The sequence below is a fragment of the Entelurus aequoreus genome, linkage group LG02 (assembly GCF_033978785.1).
Source record: "Entelurus aequoreus isolate RoL-2023_Sb linkage group LG02, RoL_Eaeq_v1.1, whole genome shotgun sequence".
Classification (NCBI taxonomy): domain Eukaryota; kingdom Metazoa; phylum Chordata; class Actinopteri; order Syngnathiformes; family Syngnathidae; genus Entelurus; species Entelurus aequoreus.
The window spans coordinates 45097959-45115610 of record NC_084732.1 but is presented as its reverse complement, the minus strand read 5'-3'; the positions used below and the strand labels follow the sequence as shown (position 1 = coordinate 45115610).

At 38.7% G+C, this 17652-nt stretch overlaps 2 protein-coding genes across 9 annotated transcripts in view; both read left to right on the top strand.

Annotated features, from left to right (window-relative positions):
* The window catches only part of rab27a (RAB27A, member RAS oncogene family), a 29608-nt gene extending 26108 nt beyond the window's left edge, over nt 1–3500 (top strand). For all 3 annotated transcript variants that reach the window (XM_062027518.1, XM_062027512.1, XM_062027525.1), the window contains exon 6: nt 259–3500. In XM_062027518.1, the coding sequence (XP_061883502.1) occupies nt 259–454 (196 nt within the window). In that variant the 3' untranslated portion in view covers nt 455–3500. The remainder of the gene's footprint in view (nt 1–258) is intronic.
* Nucleotides 3501–3687: 187 nt separating this feature from the next.
* Nucleotides 3688–17632, top strand: vrk3 (VRK serine/threonine kinase 3). Of its 6 annotated transcripts, none has more exons than XM_062027467.1 (16): nt 3688–3796; nt 6351–6523; nt 6672–6797; nt 7709–7807; nt 7877–8029; nt 9126–9278; nt 9949–10095; nt 12553–12602; nt 12985–13051; nt 13209–13293; nt 13636–13735; nt 13808–13900; nt 13980–14112; nt 16597–16714; nt 16803–16861; nt 16933–17632. In XM_062027467.1, exons 1-16 carry the CDS (start codon nt 3777–3779, stop codon nt 17067–17069), a joined length of 1713 nt encoding a protein of 570 aa, XP_061883451.1. In that variant the 5' UTR covers nt 3688–3776; the 3' UTR covers nt 17070–17632. The 6 variants fall into 6 exon arrangements, with proteins under 6 accessions (XP_061883451.1, XP_061883483.1, XP_061883489.1 ...); XM_062027505.1 differs by having other exon boundaries at nt 3704–3796; nt 6376–6523; XM_062027491.1 differs by having other exon boundaries at nt 3779–3911.
* Nucleotides 17633–17652: the final 20 nt, after the last annotated feature.

The window sequence follows — 17652 nt, the reverse complement described above, 5'->3', positions numbered from 1 at the left end:
AAAGTATCCTGCTCAGGCACACCTGTACTGAAAAGTAAATAGTGTAATGGATGAGAACGGCATCAAGTGTTTTAAAAGGCTTCTTGAGGAGATTAAACACAAGCCTGGTTATCTTTGTTAGACTGTGGCACAGCACACATCATTCACAAATAAGGTTTTGTTTGTATTTTTAGTCATGGTTGGTTCTAAGACGACTGCACGTTTTTCCTATTTATCCACAAGTTCAATGCAGGTAACATTCCTTGTGATGTTCAACAGAATCCCTTACTTTGAGACCAGTGCGGCAAACGGCCAGAACGTCACTGAGGCGGTGGACGTCCTGCTCGACCTCATCATGAAGAGGATGGAACGATGCGTGGACAAGTCCTGGATCCCCGACGGCACTTTCAAAACGAATGGAACCAACACTGCAGACTTGGCAGAGAGCTCCAACAGTAGCAAATGTGCATGTTAAGAGTGTGGACAAATAGGAATGTCTGTTTTAGGCTTCACATGCAAATGATACACCATTAATAACATGCTGTGTAGTATGTCACTATGTGCCTTTGTAGTAATAGTTGGACTTTTGTGACTTTATTGCTTGGGGTGGGGATATTTATTTAATGCTAAAAGGTCCAATCATGAACATTATACAAACCCCGTTTCCATATGAGTTGGGAAATTGTGTTAGATGTAAATATAAACGGAATACAATGATTTGCAAATCCTTTTCAACCCATATTCAATTGAATGCACTACAAAGACAAGATATTTCATGTTCAAACTCGTAAATTTTTTATTTTTTTTTGCAAATAATAATTAACTTAAAATTTCATGGCTGCAACACGTGCCAAAGTAGTTGGGAAAGGGCATGTTCACCACTGTGTTACATGGCCTTTCCTTTTAACAACACTCAGTAAACGTTTGGGATCTGAAGAGACACATTTTTTAAGCTTCTCAGGTGGAATTCTTTCCCATTCTTGCTTGATGTGCAGCTTAAGTTGTTCAACAGTCCGGGGGTCTCCGTTGTGGTATTTTAGGCTTAATAATGCGCCACACATTTTCAATGGGAGACAGGTCTGGACTACAGGCAGGCCAGTCTAGTACCCGCACTCTTTTACTATGAAGCCACGTCGATGTAACACGCGGCTTGGCATTGTCTTGCTGAAATAAGCAGGGGCGTCCATGGTAACGTTGCTTGGATGGCAACATATGTTGCTCCAAAACCTGTATGTACCTTTCAGCATTAATGGTGCCTTCACAGATGTGTAAGTTACCCATGTCTTGGGCACTAATACACCCCCAAACCATCACAGATGCTGGCTTTTCAACTTTGCGCCTATAACAATTCGGATGGTTCTTTACCTCTTTGGTCCGGAGGACACAACGTCCACAGTTTCCAAAAACAATTTGAAATGTGGACTCGTCAGACCACAGAACACTTTTCCACTTTGTATCAGTCCATCTTAGATGAGCTCAGCGAAGCCGACTGCGTTTCTGGGTGTTGTTGATAAACTGTTTTCGCCTTGCATAGGAGAGTTTTAACTTGCACTTACAGATGTAGCGACCAACAGTAGTTACTGACAGTGGGTTTCTGAAGTGTTCCTGAGCCCATGTGGTGATATCCTTTACACACTGATGTCGCTTGTTGATGCAGTACAGCCTGAGGGATCGAAGGTCACGGGCTTAGCTGCTTACGTGCAGTGATTTCTCCAGATTCTCTGAACCCTTTGATGATATTACGGACCGTAGATGGTAAAATCTCTAAATTCCTTGCAATAGCTGGTTGAGAAAGGTTTTTCTTAAACTGTTCGACAATTTGCTAACACATTTGTTGACAAAGTGGTGACCCTCTCCCCCTCCTTGTTTGTGAATGACTGAGCATTTTATGGAATCTATTTTTATACCCAATCATGGCACCCACCTGTTCCCAATTTGCCTGTTCACCTGTGGGATGTTCCAAATACCGGTAAGTGTTTGATGAGCATTCCTCAACTTTATCAGTATTTATTGCCACCTTTCCCAACTTCTTTGTCACGTGTTGCTGGCATCAAATTCTAAAGTTAATGATTATTTGCAAATAAAAAATGTTTATCAGTTTGAACATCAAATATGTTGTCTTTGTAGCATATTCAACTGAATATGGGTTGAAATTGATTTGCAAATCATTGTATTACGTTTATAATTACATCTAACACAATTTCCCAACTCATATGGAAACGGGGTTTGTACATAACACAGTTTCATTATGCAACAAAGTATGTTGCCATAAATATGTGGGTGATCGTATTAATTACTAAAACGTTATTAGTATTTCCTGCAGATGTACTCAATTGTATTGCCGCATTTCATTCCATCCATCCATCCATCCATTTTCTACCGCTTGTCCCTTTCGGGGTCGCGGGAGGTGCTGGAGCCTATCTCAGCTGCATTCGGGCGGAAGGCAGGGTACACCCTGGACAAGTCGCCACTTCATCACAGGGCCAACACAGATAGACAACATTCACACTCGCATTCACACACTAGGGCCAATTTTGTGTTGCCAATCATTCCAATGCTGCAATATTCATTTTCACAGCCAAAAAGTATTCTTGACTAAAAGATGAAAACACAAGGCAAGTTGTTTACGCTTCAATAAATACAGTTAGTGTTCAATTAAATTCATTGATTGACATTGTTTAAGATAACATAACATCAGTCATAAACTGTATGTGCTAATTGATTATTTGGCAGAATATTCCACAACAATAAGCAGCAATTGTGTGCCTTTTAAGTAATAAAGAACAACTGTGCTATATTGGTCACAAAATAAGAGAATCCATCCATCCATCCATTTCCTACCGCTTGTCCCTTTTGAGGTCGCGGGGGGTCCTGGAGTCTATCTCGGCTACATTTGAGCGGAAGGCGGGGTACACCCTGGACAAGTCGCCATCTCATCGCGGGGCCAACACAATCCATATAATTTAACTTTAACATTTTTATTTACATTCTGATTGAAAATAATGTTATAATAAAAATATTTAAATGAGAAAAATTGTCATTGAGAAGCAATTTAATGCTTCAAATACTTCTCATCTGTTTTTGTATTCTGGTTTATCATTTGCAGGAGTTATATTTACATTCACCATGTAGTTAAACACTGAAATGCAATTGTTGTCCAAAAGTTTTCTTTTGAAAGTCTATTAACTGTTACTTTGATACTGTATGTAACAACTAGCAGAAAATATTTGTTTCCTCAAAACATTTCAGTCAACTAATTCAGCAAATACAGTAGAAATTTGGAATTGATCTGTTGAATAAATCACAATTTGTTCCATACACTTGAAAAAAATATTTTATTTAAATAAACATTTGAATTTATTTGTAATGCACCATGTCTTGGTTAATATGAGCATGAATGCATGTTTTTCTCTTCGGAATGATTCACGAAACATGAATTGATTAACGTGGACCCCGACTTAAACAAGTTGAAAAACTTATTCGGGTGTTCATTTAGTGGTCAATTGTACGGAATATGTATTGTACTGTGCAATCTACTAATAAAAGTTTCAATCAATCAAAAAAAAAAGCAGTAACAAAAATCAAAAATTGGGTTAATTATGTCTACATTCACCCTTATCGCACATTTAATATTTAAAGAACCGATAATGAAGATTGCCATACCGCACCAAATTAATATTGCAATGCAGTAACAGCTCGGTTGTAGTTCTACTAGATCCCTAAAGGGGCAGCACTTTCTGTAAAGTCAATTACAATACACCAACGAAGAAGAAAGACGAACAGAAACATCCTGTTTGATGAAGGAGGTCTTGGAAAGGCGAGTTAAACAAATATACAGCCATCCATTTTCTACCTTTGAATTATTTTGTGACCTTAAATGTTTTCATTTCCAACCAAAACTAGTTATGTTTCTTTCAGACGCAACGTATTCGGTAATATATAACATTCAAACAGTTGTTCTGCGTAAGGGTATTGTCATTTAGCTAACTAGTTTAGTTTTACAACAGACAAATATATAATATCTGTATAACTTTCACTACATTACCATTGGCTGTGTTTTCAAGCGAGTGTTATGTTCCTTTACTCGGCGTAGATGAACTGTAGTTTAATGACAGTGTTGTCTTTCATGACAGCAGAATCGTTTCGGTGCTAGCCATATATTATATTACGCAATTTCGTACTTATATATTGCGTAGGGTATTTCGTTTTTATAGTCTAGATTACATGTATGTAAACAATCATATTCGCACATTACAAAGAGAAGAAATCCATACAATTATTGGAAACACATCAATGTGTATATATAGTACATGTTTTAGATAAGAGCTGTCTCTCGGTTAATTCCATCCATCCATCAATTTTCACTGCTTGTCCCTTGTTATGCTTTAATTTGCAAGCACCCCTGCCATTAGTTGGTGTCACAAATACTATATACTACAGACTACTATACACTGTGTTCCAAATTATTATGGAAAGTACATTTTACTCATCCATCCATCCATTTCCTACCGCTTGTCCCTTTTGGGATCGCGGGGGGTGCTGGAGCCTATCTCAGCAGCATTCGGGCGGAAGGCGGGGTACACCCTGGACAAGTCGCAACCTCATCACAGGGCCAACACAGATAGACAGACAACATTCACACTCACATTCACACACTAGGGCCAATTTAGTGTTGCCAATCAACCTATCCCCAGGTGCATGTCTTTGGAGGTGGGAGGAAGCCGGAGTACCCGGAGGGAACCCACGCAGTCACGGGGAGAACATGCAAACTCCACACAGAAAGATCCAGAGTCCGGGATTGAACTCAGGACTACTCAGGACCTTCATATTGTGAGGCACATGCACTAACCCCTGTTCCACCGTGCTGCCCCTTGATGCAAATATCAGTCAGTATAATTTTCAAGTCATCAGCCATTAGAGTTTAATTCAAATTTCATTGAACAAATCTCAAAATTATAACAGTATTTTTACAATAAATAAATACAATAAATAACTCAAAAAGTCCACTGTTACAAAAACACAACAGTGTTTCAAGACAATTATAGGCTGTAAAGAACTCAAAATTGTCACATGTTGAATTTGTAGCATTATAAGACCATATAAATGAAAGTTTTATGCTTGAAATAACTTTTGATCAAACAGGCTGAGTTACATGTTAATATAGTACCCCTTGCTTGATATCACCCTTGCATCCATTGAAATTGTGAGTTGTTGGACATCCATACATCCATCCATCTTCTTCCGCTTATCCGAGTTGTTGGACAGTTTCAGCTTTAATATTTTTGCAGGATGTTAGAATAGCGTCCCAGAGCTGCTGCTTGGATATGAACTGTCTCCCACCCTCACAGATCTTTTGCTTGATGATGCTCCAGAGGTTCTTAATAGGGTTGAGGTCAGGAGAAGATGGTGGCCATACCATCAGTTTCTTTCCTCTTATGCCCACAGCAGCCAGTGACTCAGTGGTGTTCTTTGCAGCATGAGATGGGGCATTGTCATGAATGAAGATTATTTTTTTATTCTGAAGGTACGGTTCCCTTTTTTTGTACCATGGAAGAAAGTGGTCAATCAGAAACTCTACATACTTTGTAGAGGTCATTTTCACACCTTCAGGGACCCTAAAAGGACCTAGCAGCTCTTTCCCCATGATTTCAGCCCAAAACATGACACCCTAAACCCCTTGCTGCCGTCTCAGCCTTGTTGGCACATTGTGGCCATTCACCAATCATCCGTTGCTCCAGCCATCTGGGCCATCTAGGGTTGCACAGCACTCATCGGTAAACAAAACTGTTTGAAAATGAGTCTTCATGTATTCCTGAGCACACTGCAACCGTTTCGGCTTGTGAGCATTGTTTAGGGGTGCCCGAATATTAACTTTAAGCACACTTGCAAACTTGTCCTACCCTGAGTAAGGTAGTGTACTATCTCACGCTTTTCAGCAGCAGAGAGGTCGTTTTTCTTCCCCATATCGCTTGAAACCTGTGGCCTGCTTAATAATGTGGAACATCACTTTTAAGCAGTTTTCCTTTGATTGGGCTCACCTGGGAGACTATTTATCACAGGTGTCTGAGATTGATGTCAATGATTTTCAGAGCCTTGAGACACAATACCATCCACGGGTTTCATGGAAAAACAAAAAAATAAATGTATTTGACTTTTAAATCCAATTTGCATAATAATTTGGAACACAGTGTATACACTCTTGGGCTCTAATAATTTTTAAAGATGATGCTTTTAAATGTATAGTTTTATTGTATTAGATCTTGATGTTCCACTAATAATGTACAAACAATACATAATGGAACAACATCTGTTTAGGTTGCTTTAGCCATGGAAACACTATATTGTGTTGTAATATGTTTTTTCTCATGCAGGATGACTTTCCGTTTCTGCCCACAGTGTGGCACAAAGCTGCAGTGCGGTTTTAAATTTTGTCCTTCGTGCGGGGAGAAGATCCCTTGTGCCACTGATGTCGAAGACATCGTAACAACCATCTCGTCTCCTCCTAAAGTTGACGATTCCAGCTCAAGTTACGAGTCTGCAGAGGGTAAGATGGTCTTTGTGATAACACGTTTAACCTCTACCAAAATCCAATATGAGCCAACACAAGAGCTGTAAAACTTAAAAATGCTTACCATAATAAACTACTAGAGCGGGACAATCTAACTAAACATATCCTTTTTCTTGTTCTACAGTGCATGGATTTTTAAGTTCAAGTACGGTCTCTCCTCGTCCTGCACTGCGAACGACTCGTAAATCCTGCCATCTGGACAGAAAGCGCAAATTAAATGTGAAAGAATCCCCTCCCCACGTGACACAAGGTAACTCAATTTATGATCTTAATTGGTTCTGTGACGGAGCTCTTAACTCAAAACACTTGTATCTCAAATCAAAATCTCCCTCTGAAATTAAATTGGTTCATTCCCCCACCCCTGAAAATAGCACCTTTTTAACATGTAACATGCCTTTTACAAAAAAAACCTTTAGATAAAAAAAATATTGCATGAAAAACAATACAATAGGATGTACTACTAACAACTACATTAGTTTTATGAAGTCATGTAATAATAATGTATAGCGTTTATCTTGGAGAGTGAACTTCTATGGTATCTCCTTCTTGCTGCTTTTCAGTCAAACACACAATCAGCAGATGTTCTATATTTCCATGTATAAATGTTCACCATTTCGATATTATTTTAACAACCATGGCTGGCGTTAGACTCATTCTTCTTCAGTATGGTGCAGATAAGATAGATGGATAGTACTTTATTGATTCCTTCAGGAATTTTTTTTTAGCAGTGATACGCTCAAATTTTGCCAAATTTGTAATTTTTTTTGATTATTTCTTTCTTTAATTTAAATAATATCATCCACTTCTTAGCACTCTTCACCATAGTTGGAAAACAAGGTTATGTCCATCTTTAGCTATATGTTAATGCTAGTGAATAAGAACAGATGTTTTGGGCGGATCCTACAGGGTTCACTGTGACTTATTTTTGTTTGCAACTAAGAGCATAATAATTAGCCAAGAGACAGCTCTTATCTCAAAAGACTCTTAAGTTGAAGTACCACTGTAATCCCTAAATATTTTAGTGACATTCAAATTTCAATTTACTTAGAATATTTGATACAGACCTTGTGTTGGATCTCTTTGGACTTGCCAAACGTGCTAATTCTGAGTGGCCTGTGATTGTATAGTTATGTTTGATTAATTTGGCATTTGTCCTGATAGGTGACAATGCTGAATGCCCAACATCTTCACCTGAACAAAACCCAGTCAAGCGTGGCGTGAAGCAGGCGAGGACAGTCGGGTCCCCTTCCTCTCGATCTGGTACACAAAGTATAAAAAACACAATTGCAAGCAATTATTTGATCTCTTATCCACCTACTTTTTCTTCAGTGAGAAGAAAGGCGACACTCGTTCAGACTGCGGCGGAAGGAGAGAAAGGCACTAATGAAGCAACGAAGACAGCACAAGAATCCACGATGGACGTCTCAGCTCTGGCTATCTCCTCTCCTGGTTCTTCACCGACCTCTAAATCTCTTTCCAAGGGTAAACAAACAAAACTGCAACTTATTTGCACCTTCCATCCATCCATTTTCTACCGCTTATTCCCTTCGGGGTCGCGGGGGGCGCTGGAGCCTATCTCAGCTACAATCGGGCGGAAGGCGGGGTACACTATGAAATTCTAAACTATAATAACCATATAGAAATACCTCTAAAGTGGGCATTGTTATCTTTGTTTATCAGCGGTGGGTAGTAACATGCTACATTTACTCCGTTAAAATTACTTAAGTAACTTTTTGGATAAATTGTACTTGTCAGTGTCATTTTAATGCAACATAATTTTTACTTTTGCTTCAGTATTTTTGTGAAGAAGAAACACTGCTTTTAGTTTGTTACATTGACTTTCATTCCGTTCGGCTCAGTTGTTTATATCATCATTATATTTATTCATAACCTATTGATTACTGCTTGCAAAGATGAATTCATTTGGCTCATACAGAGACTTCTTCCAGCCGGCACGGTCACATGACTCTGTTTCACCAATCAAACATAGCCTGACAGTCACATGACTGCACTCATTCTGTACTGCAAAAAAGGGACATGCCGACAGACAGGGCAGCACAACTCTTCAATGTTTCCTTACAAACTAGAAAACATAACATTTATATCATGCTCTGTCATCTGTCAGTAGAAATGTTCAGGATTCCACCTCCAACTAAAGAAAACATGTTGCTGTAATATGTAGATGTTTTTTTATGTTTTAGCTGCACATATGCTAACATTAGCCCTGTTATAACATCACAAGTGACTGCAAAATGTGCATCTTTTGTAGTACACGCTGTAGTAGTGTCTCTCTGTCTCTCCCACACAAACTACAGTTGTAGTGCAAGTACTATTTAAAAATAGTTACTAAATAAATCAGAAGTGTAGTTTTGAGTAGTTTTTTTCACTGAATACTTACTTGAATAACTATTTGGAAGACGACTTTTTTTTTTAATTTGAGTCGTATTACTGTAAAGTTTTAAAGTTTGTCGATAACTAACTGGACTGAATGGATGTGCAGGCAGAGAACACAGCAAAGCCAAGAACGCAAGCAATGTAAAGCATTATTTGATCTCTCATCCACATACTTTTTCCTCAGTGAGAAGAAAGGCGACACTCGTTCAGACTGCGGCGGAAGGAGAGAGAGGCACTAATGAAGCAACGAAGACAGCACAAGAATCCACAATGGACGTCTCTGCCCCAGCTATCTCCTCTCCTGGTTCTTCACCGACCTCTAAATCTCTCTCCAAGGGTAAACAAACAAAACTACAACTTATTTGCACCTGCACTATGAAATGATAAACAATAATAACCATATAGTTAAATGCATGTCCCAAATTCCAAGCTGCTGTTTTGAGGCATGTTAAAAAAATAATGCACTTTGTGACTTCAATAATAAATATGGCAGTGACATGTTGGCACTTTTTTCCATAACTTGAGTTGATTTATTTTGGAAAACCTTGTTACATTGTTTAATGCATCCAGCGGGGCATCACAACAAAATAAGGCATAATAATGTGTTGATTCCACGATTCTATATATCGGTATCGGTTGATATCGGAATCTGTAATTAAGAGTTGGACAATATCGGAATATCGGATATCGGCAAAAAAGCCATTATCGGACATCTCTAATTATAACATCATAAGTGACTGTAAAATGTGCATCTTTTGTAGTACATGCTGTAGTAGTGTCTCTCTGTCTCTCCCACACAAACCACAGTTGTAGTGCAAGTACTATTTAAAAATAGTTACTAAATAAATCAGAAGTTACTTACCAGTACTTGAGTAGTTTTTTCCACTGAATACTTACCTAAATAACTATTTGGATGACGACTTTTTACTTTTACTTGAGTCATATTACTCTAAACTTTTAAAGTTTTAAGGTTTGTCGATAACTAACTGGACTTAATGGATGTGCAGGCAGAGAACACGGCAAAGCCAAGAAGGCGAAGAACACGCCTGCTTTGGAGCCACTCGAGGACGGCATGGAGGTGACGGACACGACGGGCAGGAAGTGGACGTTGGAGCGGCTGCTCTATCAGAGCAAGAAGGAGCTCATGTATGAAGGTGACGTTTCATGAGCTAATTTAGCAAGGACCGTAAATTACATTTGTGGCGCCCCCTGTGGATTGTGCTCAAAATGTTCCGGAAGACATGCTGGTATACATGTAATTCAAATACAGGTAAAAGCCAGTAAATTAGAATATTTTGAAAAACTTGATTTATTTCAGTAATTGCATTCAAAAGGTGTAACTTGTACATTATATTTATTCATTGCACACAGACTGATGCATTCAAATGTTTATTTCATTTAATTTTGATGATTTGAAGTGGCAACAAATGAAAATCCAAAATTCCGTGTGTCACAAAATTAGAATATTACTTAAGGCTAATACAAAAAAGGGATTTTTAGAAATGTTGGCCAACTGAAAAGTATGAAAATGAAAAATATGAGCATGTACAATACTCAATACTTGGTTGGAGCTCCTTTTGCCTCAATTACTGCGTTAATGCGGCGTGGCATGGAGTCGATGAGTTTCTGGCACTGCTCAGGTGTTATGAGAGCCCAGGTTGCTCTGATAGTGGCCTTCAACTGTTCTGCGTTTTTGGGTCTGGCATTCTGCATCTTCCTTTTCACAATACCCCACAGATTTTCTATGGGGCTAAGGTCAGGGGAGTTGGCGGGCCAATTTAGAACAGAAATACCATGGTCCGTAAACCAGGCACGGGTAGATTTTGCGCTGTGTGCAGGCGCCAAGTCCTGTTGGAACTTGAAATCTCCATCTCCATAGAGCAGGTCAGCAGCAGGAAGCATGAAGTGCTCTAAAACTTGCTGGTAGATGGCTGCGTTGACCCTGGAAAAAAGAGCTGGACTGCTGCTGAGTGGTCCAAAGTCATGTTTTCTGACGAAAGCAAATTTTGCATTTCCTTTGGAAATCGAGGTCCCAGAGTCTGGAGGAAGACAGGAGAGGCACAGGATCCACGTTGCCTGAAGTCTAGTGTAAAGTTTCCACCATCAGTGATGGTTTGGTGTGCCATGTCATCTGCTGGTGTCGGTCCACTCTGTTTCCTGAGATCCAGGGTCAACGCAGCAGTCTACCAGCAAGTTTTAGAGCACTTCATGCTTCCTGCTGCTGACCTGCTCTATGGAGATGGAGATTTCAAGTTCCAACAGGACTTGGCGCCCGCACACAGCGCAAAATCTACCCGTGCCTGGTTTACGGACCATGGTATTTCTGTTCTAAATTGGCCCGCCAACTCCCCTGACCTTAGCCCCATAGAAAATCTGTGGGGTATTGTGAAAAGGAAGATGCAGAATGCCAGACCCAAAAACGCAGAACAGTTGAAGGCCACTATCAGAGCAACCTGGGCTCTCATAACACCTGAGCAGTGCCAGAAACTCATCGACTCCATGCCACGCCGCATTAACGCAGTAATTGAGGCAAAAGGAGCTCCAACCAAGTATTGAGTATTGTACATGCTCATATTTTTCATTTTCATACTTTTCAGTTGGGCAACATTTCTAAAAATCCCTTTTTTGTATTAGCCTTAAGTAATATTCTAATTTTGTGACACACGGAATTTTGGATTTTCATTTGTTGCCACTTCAAATCATCAAAATTAAATGAAATAAACATTTGAATGCATCAGTCTGTGTGCAATGAATAAATATAATGTACAAGTTACACCTTTCGAATGCAATTACTGAAATAAATCAAGTTTTTCAAAATATTCTAATTTACTGGCTTTTACCTGTATATTCAGTATATAGTGCTTGTCAAATGATTAAGTTTTTTATCTGATTAATCACTCTTTTTAACTGTCATTAATCATCATTAATCATTGCTGGCAAAATTTAAATTAACTTTAAAAAAAGACCCCAAAAATTTTACACAAAATATCATACACAAACAAAAATATATATTTTACTAATACACTTAATTAATTTGCTCAAAACTTGGTATCAGTTTTATGTAAAGTCCCATCGTGGTGTATTCTGAAACGAAATTTGTCACAGAGCACACCAGTCACACCAAATCTGAATTTCCCCCTTGGGGACTAATAAAGTATATGATTGATGATGATTAATTGATGATTTCCTCACTCATCTCCTCTCTGATGTATGCATTGTCCTGATCACTGACCGTACAACAATCTTTCAAGTAACCATCCACGGGTAAGGTAAAGGAGGGGTGAAAATAAATTGAGTGATTAATCTGGATTGATACATAAGTAATGCAATCGTTTTTTGTGATTAATTACGAGCGTTAACTCGTTAAATTTGCTTGTGCCCCTGTAACAGCGTTTTTCTAAAATTGTGTTAATCAAATTTCATGATGATTTTTGGCATTTTGAGTTCATCTTAACTCTGAGGTTCAACTTTTTGGACTGACAGCGCCACCGTGTGGTGTATTTGCTAGCAGTATAACAGTACAGGCACCCCAAATGATTTGACACCTTTTGTATATACGAGGGTCTTCATTTTTTCACATGACTGTCTCTTTATGTCCTTTTGTTTTTCAGTTGTTCAAAAAGGACCCGCCTCCAATGAATCCACTTACGTCCTCAAAATGGTGAGCTTTAGTCCTTTTGTTGTCTTGCCGAGCTTGTCAGGATGTTGATATAGATTATTAATGAAAGCAAGTCAACAAAATATGATTCCAATTAACATCTGACTGCTGCAAAAATAGTGTATAGCTGTCCATTTTTCATACACAATTCTTGGCCACAGCAATGAGTAATTATCTGCATAATCTAATGATTCCAATAAGAGTTTTGTCATATATTCTACATGTACAATATTAATGCACACCACTGTAGTGCCTCATACTGAGCTACTAATATTTTGCCCTGCTGTATGGCTAAATTATGGTCAGCAAAATGTTAGAAATGTTAGCCACAGTAATACATTTAATACCAGTGCATGATCAATGCAACACATATTTATTATTGTAGGGCGCAAAAGATGGAAGAATCTTTAATGAACAGAACTTTCTACAGAGGGCTGCAAAACCTTTATCTGGTGAGAAGTTTTACTTTTTTTTATTAGTGAATAACATATACACATATTTACATATATTGGAAGATTTTAACATTATTAACTGTTTGACTCAAAGTGCCGATGAGCAAGCGTGATAACTATGAACTGCCATGATAACACTACAGTTGTCTCTTTATAGTCAGCAAGTGGGCCAAGCAGCACAGTATGGACTTGCTTGGAATTCCTTCCTATGTCGGCTTTGGTTTCCACGCAGATGCTTACAGGTGTGGACGTTAAAATCATTTTTTTCCTTACCCCCACATTGGGATTATGATGGCTATGATGTATTTGTTTGGGGTTATAATTGCACATTTTAACACATCTGAAAAGGAGTTGGAAAAAGCACAGTTTACATTTAATCTTACCCCCTTCTCCTTGTCTTTTATTGATAGTTCATTCACAACATAACTTTTACCAGTTTAAATCATGTTCACTTCCTGTGTGAAAGAGAGGAAGGTGTTGAATGAAAAAAACTATGATATAATTGAACACTTCATACTTGATCAAGTAATAATCTAACAGTGACCTGTTTGTTGGCATTGATTTGTGTCAAAATGTTTTTTTAGGTTCTTGATTTTCTCCACCATAGGCCAGCCTCTGCAGTCCATCATGAAGGACAACAAGCTTCTTACAGAAAAGAATGTTCTCCATCTCACCTGCAGAATAGTGAGCATCCTGTCCTTTCTCCCTCACGGAGCGCTTTGTGCATCTCCTACCTGATGTCTTCTCCTGTCACAGCTGGATGCGCTTCACTATATCCACTCCAACGAGTATGTTCACGGTGACGTCAATGCTGAAAACATCTACATCAAGGCTGGACACTCCACTCAGGTCAGGAGTCTTTTTATTGACACAATGTGACTGAGTGAATTATTTTGTTGACCGTTTGCTGTGTTGTGTGCGTGTTCAGGTGTATTTGGTAGGCTACTGCCACGCCTTCAGGTACTGTCCCAGTGGACAACACGTGGAGTATCGCGAAGGCAGAAGAGCGCTACCCGAGAGCTCCCTGGAGTTGATCAGCTTGGACTGTCATAAAGGAGTTGGTAAGCTGACCGCTGTACTGTATAAAACAGGACATTACTGTATTCTACATTATTATAAAGTGATCCTTTTTACAGTCAGTCCCTCCAGGATTTTGCCATCGTGCCAATTCATGCAAATTCAACCAAACTTTGCAAATGATCAGTTCGGTCCATATTTTCCTGTACATTTTGGCAGCACGGTGGCACAGGGGTTAGTGCGTGTGCCTCCCCTGGTATTCTGGCTTCCTCTCACTTCCAAAGACATGCACCTGGGGATAGGTTGTGTGAATGTTGTCTGTCTATCTTGTTGGCCCTGCGATGAGGTGGCGACTTGTCCATGGTGTATCCTGCCTTCCGTCCGAAAGCTGAGATAGGCTCCAGCACCCCCCCATCTGTCTTGTTTACATTGACAGATTCATTCATTCACTCATTTACCAACAAAAATCACCACTGTAGATGGCTCTTAACAGTTACTCAATGATCTCAGCGGAAATGCAGACAAACAATGCGTTGGAGCATAAATTAAAGTTTATGATCGACTTTCAGCTGTAAAACATGTACAAATGTGCACGAGAAGTTTTGCAATTTGTGCACGACAGAGCAGACTTCAGACATAATAATAACAACAACAATAAGACAGAGCAGACATCAAACATAACAACAATAATAACATAACAACAATAAGACAGAGCAGACATCAGACATAAGACAGAGCAGACATCAGACATAATAATAACAACAACAACAAGACAGAGCAGACATCAGACATAAGACAGAGCAGACATCAGACATAATAATAACAACAACAATAAGACAGAGCAGACATCAGACATAATAATAACAACAACAATAAGACAGAGCAGACATCAAACATAACAACAACAATAATAACACAACAAAAATAAGACAGAGCAGACATCAGACATAAGACAGAGCAGACATCAGACATAATAATAACAACAACAAGACAGAGCAGACATCAGACATAAGACAGAGCAGACATCAGACATAATAATAACAACAAGACAGAGCAGACATCAGACATAACAACAATCATAACATAACAACAATAAGACAGAGCAGACATCAGACATAATAACAACAACAACAAGACAGAGCAGACATCAGGCATAATAATAACAACAACAACAAGACAGATCAGACATAAGACAGAGCAGACATCAGACATAATAACAACAACAATAAGACAGAGCAGACATCAGACATAACAACAATCATAACATAACAACAATTAGACAGAGCAGACATAATAATAATAATAACAACAACAATAAGGAGACAGCCTTTGGTTGATATAGATTGTTTTTTGCAAACTTAGCACGCATAAGTGTGAATTGGTCACATGTGTAGACAATAAGGACGCCAACAGACGGAGCACACGCTGTTGGTTGATATGTATTCATTATGCTAAGCCTACATTTACACTTTGACTAAAGAATATATTGAAAATAACTAATAACTATTACATTTAGGTACACTCTTCAAACATGTTTACAAAAGTACATCTTTTTAAGAGAGAATACTACAAAATGAAGCTTGAATATATTTTTCAGTAGGCAGTGTACAGCTGGCATACAAAGTGTAATTTTTATAATATTGTCCATTAAAATTATTTGTATTGTTTACTCGTCTTCAGCATACTGTAGATTATTTTCAAATGTGAAGGCTGAGATATCATTTTTAGTCTTGTCCTTGCAGCAATACACGTGTACTTTGTTGTGGCTGAGTAAAGCCTCTTTAACACATTTTTGTGTGCCATGTAAGACAGATGCTTTTCTCAGTCTTTTTTTTGTTGATAAATTACTTTTTCTTCAGCAAATTTCCATAATATGATTACAGAGGGAAAACCACAACAATTTATTGAAACTTTAAGTGTCTCCCACAATTTTATTGTGACAAACACCTAAAACAACTTGCACTTTCCATTGCATTTTTTTAGAAGAACTTATGAAATTTTAGGCATCCCCTGGGGGGACTTGATACATTTCTGTCAATGTTCAAAAATGTTTAAGATGCAAATTAAAGCATATTTTCTTAGATTTGATTAAATCACATGCTCTTTGGGGTCAGGGTTACAAAAAGCACTTAAGACACTACAAATTCATAAAATCAATTGCGGACATAATGTCATTGAAAGAAATAAAGCCTTAAAACATTGCAACTTTTTGGAAGTGATGCATTTTAGTCTGCGACGATCCCCAAAAAAGGCAGAGAAATCCTGGAGGGATTGTAATGATTTCAACAGTTGCGGATGGTGTGGAATATTTGATGGTGACACAATACTGTCCTGAAATTACAACTTGAAAGTTTACCATTATCAATATTTTAGTGTCCACTATGAAAAAATGTTTAAGTACGTTTTTGGCACAACTTCAACAATTCCACTTTAGTCCATCCCCCCAAAAAATCTGTACACTTCTTTCTTTGGACGCTTCCTGAACTGAGTTCCCGTAAGTTTTAAAGTTGAGTTTGAGCCTCTTTCAGCTCCGTCGCGGCGCAGTGACCTCCAGTCTCTGGGCTACTGCATGCTGCGCTGGCACACGGGGGCACTGCCATGGGGTGCCCTCGTTGAGCCGGACAAGGTGGCCGCCCTCAAACACAGGTGGGGGGAGAATAGAAACGTTGACCTGCAACATTTCCATATACATGCCCCATTTCTGAATGCAATGAATTGAACGTTGCTATTTTAGGTACATGGACGACGTTCCGGCACTGATGAGTCACTGCTTTGGGTGGAAGATAATTTCCAGTAAGTTTATTTTCAAAAAAATATTAACCAAGAGTAAGTGGTCACAGACTTATGTGTGTGTTTGTGATTAGATGCATTTCAGAGCTACCTGACCGCAGTTTCAGCTCTCCAGTATACAGAACAGCCGGACTATTCGGAGCTGAAAACCCCGCTCAGTGCTGCTTTGTCTCAGCTCGGCGGGTCGCTGAACGAACCTCTTGTCTTCTAGGACACAGAAAAAGGATACGTAGAACACTTTTATTTTATGTGCAGGAGAAATATTTCCCTGTGACTTGTGAATAATGACTGCAGAGTTAAATTCAAGGGTTTTAGATTTCATCTTGTATTTTTTTTTAAATTATATTTGTCACTGCTTTTATTGGTGCTGGTGCTTATAGACAAAGGCTGGTTGACTGCGGTGTTGCTGGAGCTCTGAGCCATAGCAAGTTTCATTGCTATGCTTGTAGGTAGTTAATAAGCTCAAGATGCCTCCTGGAGTTGTGCTCATAAAGAAATAAGTTGTCTGACGTTCATAATTATTCAAAAATGACAATGCTTTGTTTTTCAGCAAATCTCTTTTTTTGGAGTTTGCATAAAATTTGCAACACATTCTCACATTGAAAGCACTGGCAATAAATGCTTTCCACTATTAAGGTTTTAAATTTGTGCAGGGTGTTTTGTTTTCTGCTATACAAAATGTGAACAAATATCACTTTTACAGGTCTGCAAATGCTCCCAAAATTCTAAATGTGCATTGTAACAATTTGACAGAAATAAATAAAAGTTTCGCCCTTTTGGAAATTGTCTTCGCT

Coding starts and splice junctions, on each gene's coding strand:
- vrk3 (XM_062027467.1), top strand. CDS start 3,777: ATGAAGGAGGTCTTGGAAAG. Junction 6,798..7,708: donor CCCTCCCCACGTGACACAAG/GTAACTCAATTT, acceptor TTGTCCTGATAG/GTGACAATGCTGAATGCCCA. Junction 13,736..13,807: donor TCCATCTCACCTGCAGAATA/GTGAGCATCCTG, acceptor CTCCTGTCACAG/CTGGATGCGCTTCACTATAT.